General features: G+C 45.9%; 1 protein-coding gene across 1 annotated transcript; it reads right to left on the minus strand.

Annotated features, from left to right (window-relative positions):
* Nucleotides 1-1214: 1214 nt before the first annotated feature.
* On the minus strand, nucleotides 1215-17185 carry poc1bl (POC1 centriolar protein homolog B (Chlamydomonas), like). The gene is made up of 11 exons (XM_047605646.1): nucleotides 17011-17185; nucleotides 14046-14491; nucleotides 10975-11144; nucleotides 9395-9584; nucleotides 9105-9290; nucleotides 8836-8953; nucleotides 5983-6159; nucleotides 5037-5168; nucleotides 4069-4179; nucleotides 2813-2965; nucleotides 1215-2731 (listed from the first exon to the last, which is right to left on the minus strand). Exons 2-11 carry the CDS (start codon nucleotides 14423-14425, stop codon nucleotides 2600-2602), a joined length of 1749 nt encoding a protein of 582 aa, XP_047461602.1. The 5' UTR covers nucleotides 14426-14491; nucleotides 17011-17185; the 3' UTR covers nucleotides 1215-2599.
* Nucleotides 17186-17506: the final 321 nt, after the last annotated feature.

Below are 17506 nucleotides of genomic sequence, written 5' to 3' on the forward strand. Positions count from 1 at the left end.
ACTGTTTGATCGAGCACCCATATTGTGAAAACTACAAAGAGACAGGGGAAGGCAACAAGTCATCCGGAGTGTTGTAATATGTCACGGTAGACCGGGCTTGTCGTGTCTGTCAGGGGCACAATATATGTGGACGCATGAGGGGGTTTTCATTTAGGACAGGGTGACGGATAAGTTTTTCCGTGCAACAGATATTTGGTGCATCAGGAAAATAAAACAGCTGGCAGTGTCTGTTGTCTCGCCACTATGGGCCGTAGTGTCTGTCTCGTGTGGAAAAGGAGATGTTGAGACTGACTGAACATCGGTGGCTTTTTAATTCATAAATTCATTTTTATGTGATGGAAATGCATATTATTAAAAAAAAGGAAAAAAGACTGATCAATTTGAAGAATTTATGGACCCAGGGTCAAACAGCTTCTCTCGTAATTTATCACATACAGTAAAACGATGGAGGTAAGTTCATTTGAACTGTGACACTCGTTGTTTTTTTCTTTGTTTGTTTTGTCTTTCAACTCAGTAACCTGGAATCTGCAATTGAGCAACTATAATGTTCAAGCAATAGGAATGTCATGATTCATGAACTCACTGACATTGTTCTTTCTCTGTACCTCCTCTTTGTGTTTGAGCACAGGTGTGTCGGTGTTTCCTGACGTGTAATTGTGCTTTAGGGTTTGTAATCTCTTTGTACATTCTTTAACACGTCGAAACATTAAAAGAACAACTAAAAAAATCTTATCTCTGCTCTGACTAAAATAGCTATAGCGAGTATAAACATTTGGCCTTTGTCTGTTTTCATTAATTTCTTTTGTGTTTGTAATTTTTTTTTTTATAGCCCATAGACATACGTGTAATTCCACTCCATCTGGTCTCAATGCACCACCATCTCCACTCTGAGAATCCAAATTATTTTTCTTTTCTCGTCTGTGCCATGCCCGTTGCAGTGAGTGTTATTTGATTTGCTTCCAGTAGGTGGCACCAGATGACTAGAAATGCCGTCATCCGTGCCTAAATGACGTGAGCAGTGCTGGGTCAGGGCCTCTGGCAGATTCTCAGTCTTTGGCAAATTCAAAAACTAATTTCATGTTGTTTCTCAAATCCTGGCACAATAACAAGTCGCGAGTATTGGAGTTACAGGCAGCTTATGCGTTTTTGCAAAACTGTGCATGTTGTGTCAGCGACAGTAAAAAAAAAAAAAAAAAACACCACAAAAACATGTATTTGTGGTTAACTTTGTTTTTTTATTCTTTCAATCATCCCAACAGCTTCAATCTTTTTTTCCCAACATTCATCCCAGTTAAACACCTCCTCTTCTTCCCTTCCCTTTTGCATCATCAGTAGTTTTAGAGGGGCATTGTCCCCGTTTCCCTCTGTCCCTTAAACCAAACATTATTCACAAAAGGTTACACTAAATTGGAAATGTCTTACATGCTTAAGTGCTGTACTGTATCCATTGACCAGTATGAATATCCTATATTTATGAATTCAAAGGGCCACACAGACCGAACATGGAGGACGGGGGGGATAAAGCAGGAGTGTTTTTGATTCAGTTTCAAGTAGAGTTTACACACAGGAGTATCAACAAAAACAGTGGCACGGAGATGCTTATTTTAAGGCTTTTTGTGACTCGATAAAATCACGATAATCAAGACTTTTTTTCAGCATTTCAAATGCTCAAATGGCACACATGATTTTTTTTTAAGCATAGCAAAAGATAATTAAAGTGTATTTTCAACTTTACACATCAGGGAAGAATAGATTACAATGTTCCCGTCTGTCTTCCTGTCAGTTGACTGAACCCTCTGGGGCAAAATGCACTTAGTTAAAATGCTTAGTGAACACTTCAAGTCTTGTTCAGACAGTGTTCTGCCATGAAACCAGCTCCACTGAGACGAGACGGAATTGGGAGGCAGTGTAGTATGACCGCAGCCCTCAATTCTCGGTTTTCTTCTCACATGATGGAGCTTGTTAGCAAGTAACTAGTTTGGGGCAAAACACTGCTGACCTTACATTCCTGGCACATCTTCTCTCAGCAGCGTAACAATTGATCATGACTATTTAACAATAACAACATTAATTGCACATTAAGGTGACAATCTCTAGTGCAACATGTATCTGCAGCTAGTTTTTCAAGGAAACCGTCTCCTCTCTCTCTCTCTCTTTGTCTTTGAAGGCACTTCTTCACAGCCAAATCAGTTTCACCGCTTTCAAGTTGCTGCAAGAACACACGACGATAATGACACTTCAGGTGTGCGATGTACTCCGTTTTGGTTGCAGAGGCACTTGGATGAAAGAAAAAGCGATATAAAATAAAATAAAATAAAATAAATGCTGGTTTCCACCTAAACCTCGACACACAATTGTGCTTCTCTCCGCTCCAATCTGCACTTGTTGCCGCTCATATGGACGTAAAAGCACTGAACTGGTTGAGTCGCTCTCTTCCGAGTGACTTTTTCAGCGCCGCCCCATTCAAATGAAGTGCGCGCTTGGAGAGCGAGAGAAGTGGGAGCAGCGGGCAAGGTATCCACTGTGGTAATTGCACTACGGTCACAGAAGGTCACTTGAGTTTTCCCTGCTTCTTTCCGAACTCCTCCCCCCCGCCAATCTACCACTCAAACTTCCACCGCTGGTTCGGGTCTCCTGGTTTGCACCACCTCATCTGAGCGTCCGTGCGGCCCTCCGACGTGCGGTAGGCCGTCAAGCACATGTCTGAGTGGGGATGGTGGATGGTGCCGTCCTGTAAGGAGGGGGAATTGTTAATTATTAGACTCTGTGACGGTGTTTCACGATGCAGGCTAATGCAGAAAAAGCCCCTTACCCGTCTGAAATCCCAGATGATGCTAGCAGGCTTGATGTCGCCGTCTCGAGGGCAGTGCCTCATCCCGATGGAGATCTGCCCCTCGGCCACCTCGGCGCACAGCTCGGTCACCGAGTTGAAACGAATCTCCTTCTGCGACGTGTATTCAAAGTACTGGAACAGAAGACGGAGCTCGATTCATTGTTCGGCCGAAATGTATTTCCTTGCAGCTGCGGCTAAGAGATTAAAACTAATCCTTTGTAATTGTTTTGAAAGAACCGCGCCATCTCTCTACATCCAGACAGACTTTTAATTAGGCAAACAGTGCGGGTAGCATTACAGGATGTTTTTCCTCTGTTTTGGGATCATGTTTTGGGCGAAGCTAGCGTTGCACGGTGTGACCGCAAGTGTGTCGAGGGATCTCATCAGCGAAGACGGGGCCCCGGCCCCTATCAATCAAACGGACGTGAACACAAGCCCGACACCTTCCCCCTACGGTGTCATTTCAACGACCCGGGCCGTTGGGACAAAAGACGCAACAGTGGATCAGGTGATCAATCTTCATACTTCCCCGTGCCTTCCTTTTACATCTCATATATCTTTCAGGTGCATCGGGGCCCATAATGGTCGCTTCTAATAAAAGACTCACTCTGGGCCGCTGTCTCTGACTTCAAACTTATTTACCCGGAGTGTGCCATTCATTCTGCACTGTGAGGCTCATGTATCTTTTAAATGGAACAGGGTTCTTATTTGGGCCAGGGAAGGGAGGGAGGGAAGGGAAGGAGGGAAGGGAGGGAGGTGGTGGAGGGCCCTTGGGCTTTTGTTTCGCTGGGAAGCCACTCAAACATTGATTTTTGGTCACACGTGGTGCTTTTTGTGACAGAGGACACCTGATGCGAAGTAATCAGAGACATCAAGCAGAGTGAGGATTCACAGAAAAGAGTTGCGCCTATTGTCCGTCTCCGACGCCGAATATATATCCACACGGACAAACAAGCCGCTGCTTCCTGGAGCTGACAGGCTCTCAGAATAAACACATCCCCGATTCGATAGTATACGCGGATGCAACGTCGTATTTAGTTTTCCCCCTCGTTGCATTAAAGTCATGCAGGAACCCCCAGCGGAGAGCGATTGTCTGGTATGAATCAACCATTTCGGGAGTTAGCAGAGAGAGCGCGCTGACATTTTAAGATACACCTCCCGCAGAGCCGAGAGTTGACGTGGGATTGCGTCAAGGGGGGAGCGCGTGCACGACAAGAGCGAACTGCTGCTCGTACCTGGTTGCCTCCTTGGCCGTGGCAGCCGAACAGAGAGATGTGGGCACCTGTGGGATTGTGCTCTGGAGAGTTGTAGTCAAGGCACTCCGAAGATATCCCTGAGTTGCGCACCTGGTGGGGGAGGGGAGGGGGAGAGAACAATAAGCATATTTATTAAACTGTGGTACTGTGAATCATCGATCCCTGTGAGGGGTTTCGGTCTGGTTAGGTCTGCAGGTCAAACTGAAAGGCTGGACAGAGCCGGTCCATTCAGCGGTCTGATTCAGAGATCCAACAAAATCACCTGGGAAGCCGAAGACAGATCTCTGCGCGCCGTTTGCTTATTTTCCACACCAGCGCACACGTATTAATCAGTAAGAAATGAATTTTGCTTTCTAAAGCTTTCATTCGAAAACGTCAATAATCCTCCCTCTAAAAAATAAAAAAAAAAATGCCGCATTCTCCAGCTCTGTCTCTGAGTGCCTGTTCTGTAAGCGTGCACTGATTTTAATTTAGACAGGAGAGCGTTTGACATTTTGGGCAATGCCTTTGTTGCATATAAAAGACGAGCGTCTACAAGGCAAGGTGGAAGATTTTGGAATATTAAGGCAGAAGAATGTTTTTTTTTTTTTACTATTATTATTCCGACACAATGGTTACATTGTTGTGTCTGAAATATAATTAATTTTAAATGCAACACCGAAGCAACCAAAAGAACAGCTTTTTCACAATGGAAATACACAACAGTGTGTCTGGACTTGAATAGTCTCAGTCCAAATGGGTTTCAAAGCCTTTGTTTGTCTTAGTCCGGCCTTCTCACTTTCAAAAGGATTTTCCCATATCATTCCCAACTTTTAATACCCAGATTCGGAATCAGCATAGAAGGGATTGGGAAAAAGGACACAGCCATCTCTTTGTAAGCTTTGTGCACGGGATAAATGAAGAAAAATTCATCATCATGAAAGAGTGTATGACTGGCAGACACGTACAGCCCCATGCCAGCCTGTCCTGTCCTCGGGGACGTGTAGATCAGGGTAGATGTTCTTCAGATACCAGTCAAAGCTGTTGCATTTCAGCCTCTCCCTCAGCACCAGGCGCTCTGAGATGTCCCCGTAGCTCTCCTGTAAAGTAAGCACACGACGCGTGCGTCACTTGTTAGTGCAGGAAATGCAGTCACACTTGATTGCCAGGAGAGGAGGGAAAAGTCTAACACAAACACAGGTACACGACATGTCTGTATTTCTTCAGCTCTACCATCAGAGGCACACGTGAAAACAAATATTCCTAAAAGCTAACATTTACATCCTGGGAGCTGAATTCCGACAGTTGTAAGGTCTTAAGAGATTCTCTGGGCTTGCAGCTGGTCGTGTGTTTTCACATACTTTAGAGGGCTGTGTTTGCTAACGTGCGCAGCTCCACCTTGAGCAGCTCAAAGTCCAGAAGGCTCACACGTCTTATGACTTTATATTGACACACAGGTGGAGTGCGAGAACGTGGTGTCACAGAAACCTATAGTAAACACCTTCATTAAACAAGAGCTCTAGGCAGTGTGTATCAACATCTGACTACACAAAGGAGGCTGCTGGGACACAATGTAGGCGAGCAAGGCTTGGTATACAGTGAAAACTATTACTGTAAGCTGTACTACAAAAACAATCTGGCAATAAATCCAAATAAGAGACAGAATTATGTAAAATCAATATGAGCACAGTATAATACATCTGGAGCTTGGCGATGGTTTGGGTTGTTCTCTGATCAATCTGCCAACTTAGCAAGAAACATATTGTTGGATCAAAGATCCCTGACAGATAGGTGAAACAGAGATACATGAATTTTTGATGGTGCCCAATGCTCAGAACTTGGAAACTATACACATGGCCTAACCCAGTAAAGCAGAGAGTGTCTGATCATATGTTGCGCTTAGAGCCTCGGTACCTTTCTGGCCGGAGGGTTCCTGTTGTAGAAGTGCTGCTTGTACGAGTCCATCCAAACCTCCGCGGCCCGTACGGTGTTCTGCAGGAAGTTGGGCCGGGCGTAGGGGGCCTTTTTAGGGAACACATGGCCCACGTGAGAGCAGGGGTGAATCTCCAGATTGCCCCCACACTGCCACACCTGAGGGAGACACACACACGACATACTATGGATAACATCTTTAAGGTTTTCCTTCAATTTCACAATATTATTACTATGCTGCATGTACTATATGTATTTTCCCCACTTTCTCCTCACTTGTTTTTTCAAGTATTTATTTTATCTAATATATTTTACCTTTCCGATATGGGCCCTCAAACTTTAATTATTAATAATTTTGAACTACTGGAAGCGATTATGAGGCACATTGATGTCTTTCCATTCGTCTCTCCATTCTTTCATCGTGTGCTGTCGATGATATACACACGCTCTGATAAGCAAACAACGCTGTGTTTATCATTAACTTTGTGTCGTTTGTATTGTCGCAAAATAACTGGTGAGCTCACTTTAAACCGCAAGTATCTGAGCAGTTGCACATTTTGGGATATTCAGGCTCAGTGTTTCTGACATGAGCAGCTTCACGCATTCGCTGAAACTGAACTGAGGCACAGATCTGTTAATTCACAGAGTCAAAGGCAGCTGGACACTCAAGGTTACTCAAGTTACGTTTCCGCGTTGGCTCTCGCACACAAAAGAGACTAAACCGACTGAGATTCAAGTCTTTCAATATGAATAAAAGGAACAAATGTATGCGAGATAACGTGAGGTAAATCATTTACCAAAACACACGCACACAAAATAATGGGAAATTACAAATGAGTAATAGAGGAGCACGAGGCTCGTCAGTGATTCTGTGTCACCAGCTGCGTATCCGTTACAGTTTCAAGCGCAATTGCACTTTGTGCGTGTTTCCATTGAAAGGTGTTTTGTGAATGAGCTGTAACTCTCGTAAAGTCTCGTCTTGCGATGACCCATAATTCTCGTCACTTCACTTTGAGGAAGATAGACTTCAAATGAACTGGTCACATGACCCATCCATCATCTCCGGTGACGCCGGTGACGGGGAATTGCGAAAAAAAGTGCTTCCATTGCACTTCTGCAATAAACGTTTACATCAACACGTTAGCTCTATTTATTAGCTTTAGTGTTTTTTCGAAGTGTAGGTTTTTCCATTACCAGTTTGCTATGGCGACATTTGCGTTTTGTGCATTTCTAGGGGTGACATTTGGACGCTGGCCGAGAAAATACTGAATCGTGCAGCAAGTCGAGGACCACCCTCCAGGATATAGTTGTGCATGTTTCCTTGTTAATTATCAGAAATGCACGGTCACTGTTGAAGCAAAACCTCGACCAAAACGATCACAACCCACAGCGCCACTTTATTCATTAAAAACGGCTGTGTGTCTGTTGCGGCTTGGGCACAGTGGCACAGGAAGTGGCACGTTGTCATTTATTGCTGATTTCACTGCAGACAGGACGTAACGGGAGCATTCTTTGTGTGCTCGGCCCGAGCCAAACGCACCACAGCTCATTGGACGCCTTTTCAGCATATATACAATACATAGAAGAGCTTCAAAAGGTGAAAAAGTGGAATATCCTTCCACTGGCTGAGTTGGTGTCACAGAGCTGTGTGCAGATTAAAAAAAAAAAGTAGATGTCTATGGGTCAAAGTCTTCAGGAAAACATTGACTGAAAAAGATACTTGTGTGTCTCTCCAAGTTCTTTGGGCACCAGGTGTTAGAAGGTCTACACTTTCCAAAGTCCTTTCTACACTGACATTAGCACACTATTCACATTTATTCTGAAGTATGTACGGTACATCTTTTGTACTATTCATATCCATACACAGCAAGTGTAAACACCTATTAGAGTAAGGGCACGCGCCTTTATTCAAATAACTCATATTTGTGGTGACTGACACGACGCCGTCCTCTCTGAATCGACAAACACCTTTGTCGTCCATCTCACAATGGAAATTCGACCTTGCGAGGCACACAGCTGCTTCTGCTTTGATTCGTGGCAGCTATTTCGACTGAATATTCGCTCAATCTTTTGGCATGAGAAAGACAAAATGAACAAAAATAAAAGTTGTGTTCCAGGAACATGAAGCAACATCATTAGTCGGCAGCCAAACCGCTCTTCTTCCAATCTTTTCCATCCTAAGTCACCGGGCATCTCGCTCTGCACTATTATTTTTTAGCACTCCAAAAACAGACCTGAAAACCAATTCACTAAACATAAATTATGTAAGGCGAAAAGTCCCAGCGAGAGGCCTTTTAGTTTCCACATGCATAACGCATCACTCGGGGGAGCGGCCCATTCGGGTACGCGCCGCAACCGAACACGCACGCAACAAATCCTAAGCACACCCAGTTTGAGTTGCGCGTCCGAAACCAGCTTCTTTCAGAACCTACACACAAAAATTCGTGCCAATCTGATTGACGCAGACGAGTGAAAAGCCACACCGACGTCACAGCGCGAGGTGACGGGGTGCAGTTTCAGACTGCGATCCGACACTGACATGCGTCTCCCTCGCAGCCACCATGCGCGCACTGTTAGCTGTTAGATTATTGAATCAGGCCCCTACGAAAACAGTCCCTCTGGTAATAAGATGCCAATAAGCCTCTTTCCTCTTCACTCTTTATCGCAGTAAAAAAAAAAAAAAAAAAAAAACGAGCTGAGCCAGTGGTCTGAGAACAGAAGATTTGGTACCAGACCAAGTCAGATTAGCCGCTCTTTCCCAGTACTTTTAAAAGCTGGTCTCATATTCCTGAGCACTATACTCTGTGATCCTCTCTGATGGAAAACTGAACTCACCCTGAAGGAGAGCTCCAGGTTCTCTCCTCCCCACACCTCCATGCCTGTGTCATATGTGCCAAGGTACTCAAAGTAGGCCTTGCTCACAGCAAATAAGCCGCCCGCCATAGTAGGAGACCTGCGATAACAGAAGAACAACATGACTTCATTGTGGCCACATTAATTTAACATCAATTTCAATTGACCTCCCAGAGTAAGATGGTAATAAAAGCTGAATATAATTGGCAGTGATGCTTGACAGCTGTTCTCTCATCTGAGGGGACAGTTACCTGATGGGGTCGATGCGAGACTTGCGCCTCTGGCGTTCCACTTTGGGGACGGAGTGCCACTGAAAGGTGAGCCTCCAGTCAAACCCTCCGATCATCGGCTCGTCTGTTTGCATGTAAAACTCAAAGGTGTTCCAGTCAATGGTGTCGATCACGGGGCACACGATGGTGCTTGAGTTCTCAGCGATCCTAAAGGAAGCAGAACGCTGGGTGAAGCGGGAAACACCGTTTGGATGCCATTCTCGATCGTTTCGAAGCAGTTATAAACATTCAGCCTCGTCTAATTTAGTCACCTTTCCAGCAGGGGCTCCATCCAGCCAGGGACGCACTCACAGTGGCAGTCGAGAAACGTGAGCACATCGCCCGTGGCGTAGGTGGCGCCGATGAGGCGCGCCCGGACCAGTCCCTCCCTGCGGTTGGTGCGGATGAGGCGCACGCGTCGCAGGTTGCTGATGTATTCAGCTAGCTGGGATTTCAGGTAGCCTGTTTTTCACAACGCACCCACAAACACAGACAGATAAACACCTTTGTCATTAAAGTTACATCATTAACACAAAGCTGCTCTCCTGTTAGATCTCATCTCATCTCATCATCCTGACTGGGGTCGCGGGGGTTGCTGGAACCTATCCCAGCTGTTCTTTTGTGAAATAACATGGATAATTGTTGTCTTTTCAGATGCTAGACAGGCAAAGAACACGCTGAGTGACACACAGCCACTTCAAAATGCTTTTCAAATTATTCCGCTTAAGAACGAGGAGCCTATTTTCAACGACGCACACGTTAAACAACGTCCGTTTGTAGCTGTGCCGACTCATTTAAGTCTAATGTTCGAGTTTCTTTTCTCTATAATGGTCAAGAAAAGTTCAATGCCCACTAGAGGGGCAGAAAACATCAAATCAAATGATTGAATTAGCAAAAGAAATGGTCCACTTGCTTCCATTCGCAGCTGTATCTATAGCCACAAAAAAAAGTATTTTAATCTAGCTAGAGGCCCAGATCTCTTCCACCATCAGGTCACTAACTTTATTTCTCTGTCACTGGCCCAGGGCCGACTAGTCAGACCGCTGAAACGAGCGCTGGGCCTTGAGTGAATTTTGAAATACATTTATTAAACACTTATCATGTGTGAGTGGAGTGATTTGAGACTTTTTGAGTGATTTTGATGAACAAATGACTTATTTAACAGCAAAGGAGTTGACACACGAGGCTTGGTTGCTGGGCCCTGTTCAACCGGCTTATAATTGCACCCTGTCCGGTGTCTGTCTGTGTGTGTGTGTGTGTGTGCGTCTCTGGTTCTGGAGTGGCCTGTCTTGCATTCCACTTGGTCAGGGCGGTTACAGGAGAGGAAAGGATGTCACAGCAGCTCAGTGCTCGCTGAAGTCATCGTTATGGCGTAACGTCTCCGACACACACACACACACACGTACACACACACACACACACACACACACACACACACGTAGACAAGACTAGTTGGGACCAAATACTAATTCCATTAAGACATCAAGCTACTCCTATATCCAGTTTCTGAAGCCAAGTGGTATCATTCACAAGTGCATTTCGCAAATGAAACCGTGCTTGAAAGCTATCTCAAGGCCAGAGACTAAACTCTGAGCCGGCACGACGACTTTCCTTTTTTGTCTTATCTTTCAGTTAAGCGCTAAGCCAACAATTATCTATGGCACCTTATTCACATTTAAGAAATGCGGCCCAACTTGTCAGGGAGGGTGTATCTATAATTGTCCCTGGAATACGTCCATTCACTACTCACGGTTATAGCTCTCATCTGTGTTACTCAACTGCCGTCAACTGTCTCATTCACACAATAAAGGTCAAAAAAAAAAAAAAAAAAACACATTGCTAAGTGTCATACCTCGGTCGCTGTAGTCATCAATCAGGATGACCTCCTTCAGCAGGATGGCGGGCGTGGTCTCCAGCACGCTGTGGATCGTCCTCAGCAAGGTGGACAAGGCCTCGTTGTAGAACGCTATGATCACGGACGTGGTGGGCAAACGCCGGTAGTCGAACTTCTTACTACGGCATCTGAGAAATGTACACGTTTGTGTTGAGTTGACACAAGCATCAGTATACACACACACACGTTACATATTTAAAAACCCAACAGCAGCAGCCCTCTAAAGGAGCTCGCTTCCCACGTCGCCACGGCGGCTGGCTCGGCGGTGGTCTGGTGGTGTCTGGTCCTGATCCAGATGGCTGTCATTAAAACAATAAAGAGCTCGCGGAAATATGGGCGGGGGGGGCGGGGAGGGTATCACACCGACGGGCAACATACCACAGAAGCACTCCGGGAGAGATCACAGTGACGCGAGCAAGCGGAGGCAGAGGGACGTGAAAAGAGAAAGGAGTAGAGATTAAAAACTTTTAAGGACGCGGTGAAACACTGAGAACGCGAGAGAGGGGAAAGATTGGAGAGTTGTGTTGTTCTGTGGTTTTATGAGGCGGCAGCGGTTGAATAACCTGTGCCAGCTATTTGGAAATCAGTCAGAACACTTCACCCGAGGCACTTGTGATAAATGATTTAGAAATAAAGAGAGTTAATGAAATAAAATTCCAGGGAGTTATAATAGACGGCAAATTATCCTGGGAGACACATCTACAGCACATTAAAGCAAAAATATCAAAGTCAATTGCAACAATACGTAAGTCAAATGTCTTTTAAACCAGTCACACCTTGTACTGTTCGTTCGTTCTCCCACATATTACCTGCTGCAGTGAAGTGTGGGGGAATATTCTGAACAGCTGCAATATGGAAAAATTTGTAACAAATGAAAAACGCGTCTCATTTGGCTGCTTCTTTTCTTCTGTTTGGTTAATAGTACGATTGATTAACTATAAAGACAAACACAAACGGGGTAGCACTAGATAAGTTTTTATTAACTTTATTTGTTTTAACCTGCTCGAATAAATAAATGAAATGAATGGTGCCACAGTTTCATCACGGTGAGAGCAGCAGGATGCAAATCTCCCCTCAGCGGGAAACTCATCTGAATATTAAACCACAGTGAAGGATACGCACGCCGCCTTCAAATAAATGAGCCTGGATGTAGCGTGCAATATTTGCTTACTGGGCCGCTCGGCCCTCAGTTAAGCAGAAACACTGAGCACTCTGTGATATCTGTCTAATCTCACTTCCTCGTACAATATCCCACAATGAGTCAGTCACACTACGGTTGACTAAAGTAAAACCAGACGACATGCCAAGGACAGAACATGTCTGCATACGTACGGATAATGATCTAGTCATGCAAAAAAAAAAAAAAAAAAACACCACTCTGCCCGGTGTCACAGTGATAATGATACGAGCGGACGGTGCGCTGATTAAACGCTAAAATGCTACACTGCAACTCAATCTTTAGGTAAGTGCATGGGCTGTCTCCCTGCCGATCCACCCCTCCCTCTCCGCTGTCGCTCGCGCCAGGGCCCACGACCCCCTCACCTGAACACCCGTAGGTGGCGGGGAGAAGGAAACTTGGCAAAGCGACACAAGGCAGTTTGGCAAGAGCGGAGTTTGTTTTCTCCACCTGCCAAGGAGCACGGTCTGATAAGGGTATCTCGTTTCAGCCTTATCTTTGAATAAGCATGTGATGGGACTTTGAACCTCCCAAGTAGCTCCTCGGGGTCAACCAGGAGATCAAAACTACGTTGTCAGTGTGTCTTCGCTTTGTGGGCGTCTCGCTGGTGAAATGGTTTTTCTGTCCGTCTATTTAATTTGTTTAATGCGAATCTTTAAACTCAGTAATTTAGGAAAATCATACGATTGCGAATCCACTCCTGGTGCAAACACGGTGTTTTTTACACCTTTTTATAAACTTTTCAACAGGAAACTGTTTGGCAGCTGATGATCACGTGACATGTTGGTTCAATTGTTCCTTTTCTGGTAGGAATGAATACGTGCTTCCTCGATGCTCGCCCCACATGTGGTAAACATCAGGTGACGTGGCGGGTTCCTGGGAGAGACAGACGTAGCGCCCCCGCGGACCCCCCCCCCCCCCGCTAATCAAAGTCAGTTTTGTGAATGAAGCCGGGTTACGCGTCTGATCGTTTCACTGAGCGCTCGTGCGACGGCCGCGCCGCCGCATCTGGGTCTCATTGGACCGGGAGCCATTAAAAAGTGAGGCGACGGCGGAAGGAGAAACTGCTAATAAAAGAACGTCACACACTGTGTTCAATCACAGAGGGAGAGCTGGGAGTAGCTGTGGACAAAAACTCAGTCAGGACAGATTAAATCCATTCAGGCAGGGAGCTGCTTGCGCCAGCTTCAGTAAGCCCTGCAATGCATCACAAGAGCCTGCGTGGTTGTTCCTAACTGTCAGCAGAGGACTGATCTCAGTAAAGAGTTTAAATTAATCTCCATTAAACTATTTATCCCCATCACTGTTGGAGCGTGAATATTCGGGGAACATTCAGGAATTTATATCAACGTATACATATACATAGTGTGTGTGTGTGTGTGCATATAGAGGGAAAGAAAGCAATAAATAAGTGGTAGTGGTGATTTGCTGGAAGATTCCCTCAGTCAATTGGCTTTAACAGCCCATTACTCGTAGAGTTTGAGACGACGTTTCACTTCTCATCCGAGAAGCTTCTTCAGCTCTTAAATACTTCCCAGCCCTGAGGTTTCAATAGGAAACTCAGAAACTGGTGCAACTAATTAGTTAAAATGAGTTGCAACCGTTTCCGATTTCTTACAGAAACAAGCGAGTCTCTGATGTGGTTTTACCCACAGACGTCCCTATTTAAACTTCAACTTCCTTTAGAACTGAAGAAGCAGCGAAACTTCTTCTTCTTTTCCAAACTCTACACGTCCAGTTGTCTTTTTTTTTTTTTTTTTTTACCGTGACCTCGATGACTGAGAGCCTCCGCAGACACTCCCATTGCTCAGTTGGTGACTAACACATCTTTCCTGTTTTTCGCTCTACTCACTCTGCCATCCTATTGTCCTGGATGTGCCGATGCAGGGAGATCTTGTCACTGACGTAGATGTTGATGGCGTAGCGCTCCACAGACTCCTGCTCCAGCTTCTTTTCCTCCGGGCTGAGGTTGAGATGCGCCGCCCGGCCCCACTCCCCCGGCGCGCTGTTGTCCGGGGCCGACTTGAGGTAGAGGGGCCTCGCCAGCACCCCGTCGGCCCCGGCCTGGTCCACCTCCACCTGCCTCTCCCGAATGTCTCTCTCTTCGTCTTCCTCGTCCTCGGAGGGGGGGAACGACGAGCGCTCCAGCAGAATGTAGCCCAGCCACAGCAGCCACAGCAGGAAGCCGGCCTTGGCCAGCAGGCCCAGTTTGCGAGAGCAGCGCCCCCTCATGGCGGAGAGCGGCGAGGAGGCAGCGTGACTGGCTAAGCCTCGCGGTGCCCTGCAGGACACAAGCACCTGGAGGAAAAGAAAGACAAACAGCCAGACAAAAAGCAGCATTAGCCTATCAGAAACGTCCCACAGAGAAGGGATCACACGCAAATTTAACCACAGCAAGAACATCAACTGACAGGTTGAGACAAAGCCCTTCTCTACGAGGATGAGCTGCAATCAGGTAAACAGAGCCATTCATCTCCACGTTTCCCGTACATGCAACAAAGAGGATACAGCTCCAACGGACCGGACCGGCAGCATTAAAACCAGAATCATAAATGTAATCACACGCTCAGCGCCGCATTAGGACCCCTTTTAAAAACAAACTGCAAGGATGGGCGAGGCTAAATCGCGGCTTAGAGTACAGCAATGTGAAGATTAAATTGAGTGTGCAGTGCACTCCGATGACAGACAGCGCGTTAGCCCGCTGAACTTCATTAAAGCAGCGGCGTTTCCAGTCACGATTCATTTCGGTAAGCCTTAAATAAGTCGTGCCCAGATTGCGGCGAGGCGATATTTGTACAGCTGTTACATGCGATGTGACATTTATAGTCAGTAAATTCTGAAAAAAAAACGCTTTACGTCAGGCCTACGCACGCCTCGCGCTCAGACGCCGACTTAGTTAAGAATTCCGTCTTTTTGAGTTTCCCCCTTCTAGTATTTATATTCTCTTCCATCTTCCGCTCAGCCGAAAATAGAGCTCGGGCCAAAAACATGGGTGGAATATTTGAGAACAAATCCCTTGTTTTGCTTTAAAAAAAACAAACAAAGAGGATTAGTGGATAGCAGATACACAAAGACAGCAATTTAGACGTCCGCTTCTGACAGATCCACTCAGCGTGCCAGCAATCTGAAACGAGGCCGCAGCAAAAAGGCCGACCACCGAGATGTGTTGACACCGAACCACATGTAATCACATAATTGTGCTGCATTAATATTAGAGCAGGGCGCCGCTTACGGTGGCAACAAAAAGGGCCGACATACGCGGGCTCAGTGGAACGCGCGGCACGTGCTTTCCCTTCCCTTCGCATCAGAGTCCGGTGATGGTTGTTTCCTCCTTCTACAAGGAAAATAAATAAAAAATCTGAATCAGATTCGGAGGACAACTTGGTTTTCATGCGGCCTTTGAGATAAGGTTGCTCCATTACACGGAAAACTATAACAGAGCGGTGCGAGAGCCTATAGAGTCGAAGGAAAACTCAATTTCCACTGAGGGTCCTTCAAGGCAGCGGAGAAGCCTTTTTCTCTCTAGTCTGAGGTTTCAAAATGGAGACGCCTGCAGACAAACCCCTCTTTTATCGGCCTCCCGTCGCACCTTCCACTCGCTCTGAATCCGATAGCCTTACTGGGGAGCCGTGTGGAGACTGAGGGTTAGGATGCAGTAGCAGCAGAAGCAGCAGCAGCAGCTTTAATCCTGCGTCGCATTTTTTTTTGCTGCAATCTCTGCTTCACCCGGAGAGAGTGACAAAAAAAGAGAAAAAAAAAAGGTTAATAATTGATGTTGCATTTACACGGGAAACAAATTAGACTGGATGATGTTGGGGTCACTTGATACTCCGGGGTTAAGTAAGCGGTGCGTGATGAAGCTGCTCTCCACGGTTAGCCTGGAATGAACAGCGGCGCGCAGCAGACAGGGCATGGCTCATTTCCAAGCAAATACATGGAGGAATTGCCAGTGGAACAGGTTAGACAAATAACAAGGAGGACAAAAGCGAAGCAGCTCTCCTCATTTTTAAAAGCCCCATAATAAGCCGAGATGGGGGTTACTCCTCTCAGGGACACAAACACATCCCTGCTGATTACACTGAGTGTATACAAACAGTGACAGCAAGTGTTTTAGGAAGGGAAGGGAAGAGAAGAGGCAGCCTGTGATGAATGAGGCTCAGTTTAAAAGCTGGATGAGGGCTTTCTCACCACAACGCCTCTGAGCCAAATAGCCCACGAACAGAAACGCTGCCGGATTTCTGCCCCCCCTTTTTTTTTTTTTTTTTTTTTTTTTTGCTTCAAAGCGCTCCACGTCAAAGCAAAAGTAAAACTGCACCCCTCCTGTCCGCGTCGATGTAACTTTTTGCCCTGTTATCTTTCCAGGGGCGAAGAGATTGAAGAAAGCGAGGATGTCACGAGTGCAACAGCCGCAGCCAGCAACAGGTCTCCAGGTCCGTCAACCCGAATCAGCGTTAGGACCAGAGTTTGACTTGCAGTCAGAAAAAAGAGAGAGGCTGAAAAAAAGCCTCAGCTGATCTCCCCATGAAGGACGCATTAAAAATGCAGATTAGCGGAAGGATCATTTCAACTTTCTCCTGACGCTTCCGCGACCTTATTTCTTTTTCAAATTTCTTCCTTCTTTTTTAACCTCCTCTCTAAAGTGAGACAGAATTAGCTTTGCTGTCATTAAAGCCGCGATGACTTTAGTGACTAATAAACGCGAGAGTGAGGCAGAAACTTACAATTGAGCTGTCGACGGCGTTAACAGGAAAAAGTACACTTTGAACATGACAGTCGGGGAGAAAGAAGAGGCGCGGTTAGCCGGCGTGAGAGTTTACCTTCTAGACAAGTTACATGTCTCGGAGTTTCTTCGAGGTCGCCAAGGCCGTCGTCTGTCAGCCTGCAGTCGTCTTCCAGTGAAACCGCTGGCTCGCAGATGTCAGCATACCCACATCCTCTCTCCTCCACTCTGGGGATCCTGATCCTGAGCCTGACCTGTGTCAGCGCAGTCACAGCCACTGCACGGGTTCCGGCTGTACCTTTCGTAATAAAAGCACGGCGAGAACGCACAAAACGGGGACATGCATTATTATATTGTAGAAATTAAAACAATAGGCATGATATGAAATAAAACAAGTGCGATAAACGCATGCATAAACTTGTATCACTACTTTATTTAGTCAGAAAACCATATCTGATCATAATATCTGACCGGACGTACTCATAAAGTTTTATTTCAGCTGAGTCATTATTCAGATACTCTTTGTGACTAATTGTCCGTACACTTCAGCTTATTACTTCCTCTTCGTGCTTCCTCAAACTAACTTCCCCGTA

This window comes from Mugil cephalus, chromosome 14 (genome assembly GCF_022458985.1).
Source record: "Mugil cephalus isolate CIBA_MC_2020 chromosome 14, CIBA_Mcephalus_1.1, whole genome shotgun sequence".
NCBI classification, from domain to species: domain Eukaryota; kingdom Metazoa; phylum Chordata; class Actinopteri; order Mugiliformes; family Mugilidae; genus Mugil; species Mugil cephalus.

Coding starts and splice junctions, on each gene's coding strand:
- poc1bl (XM_047605646.1), bottom strand. CDS start 14,425: ATGAGGGGGCGCTGCTCTCGCAAACTGGGCCTGCTGGCCAAGGCCGGC. Junction 11,145..14,045: donor CAGGACAATAGGATGGCAGA/GTGAGTAGAGCG, acceptor TACATTTCTCAG/ATGCCGTAGTAAGAAGTTCG. Junction 2,966..4,068: donor ACGGCCAAGGAGGCAACCAG/GTACGAGCAGCA, acceptor CTTCTGTTCCAG/TACTTTGAATACACGTCGCA.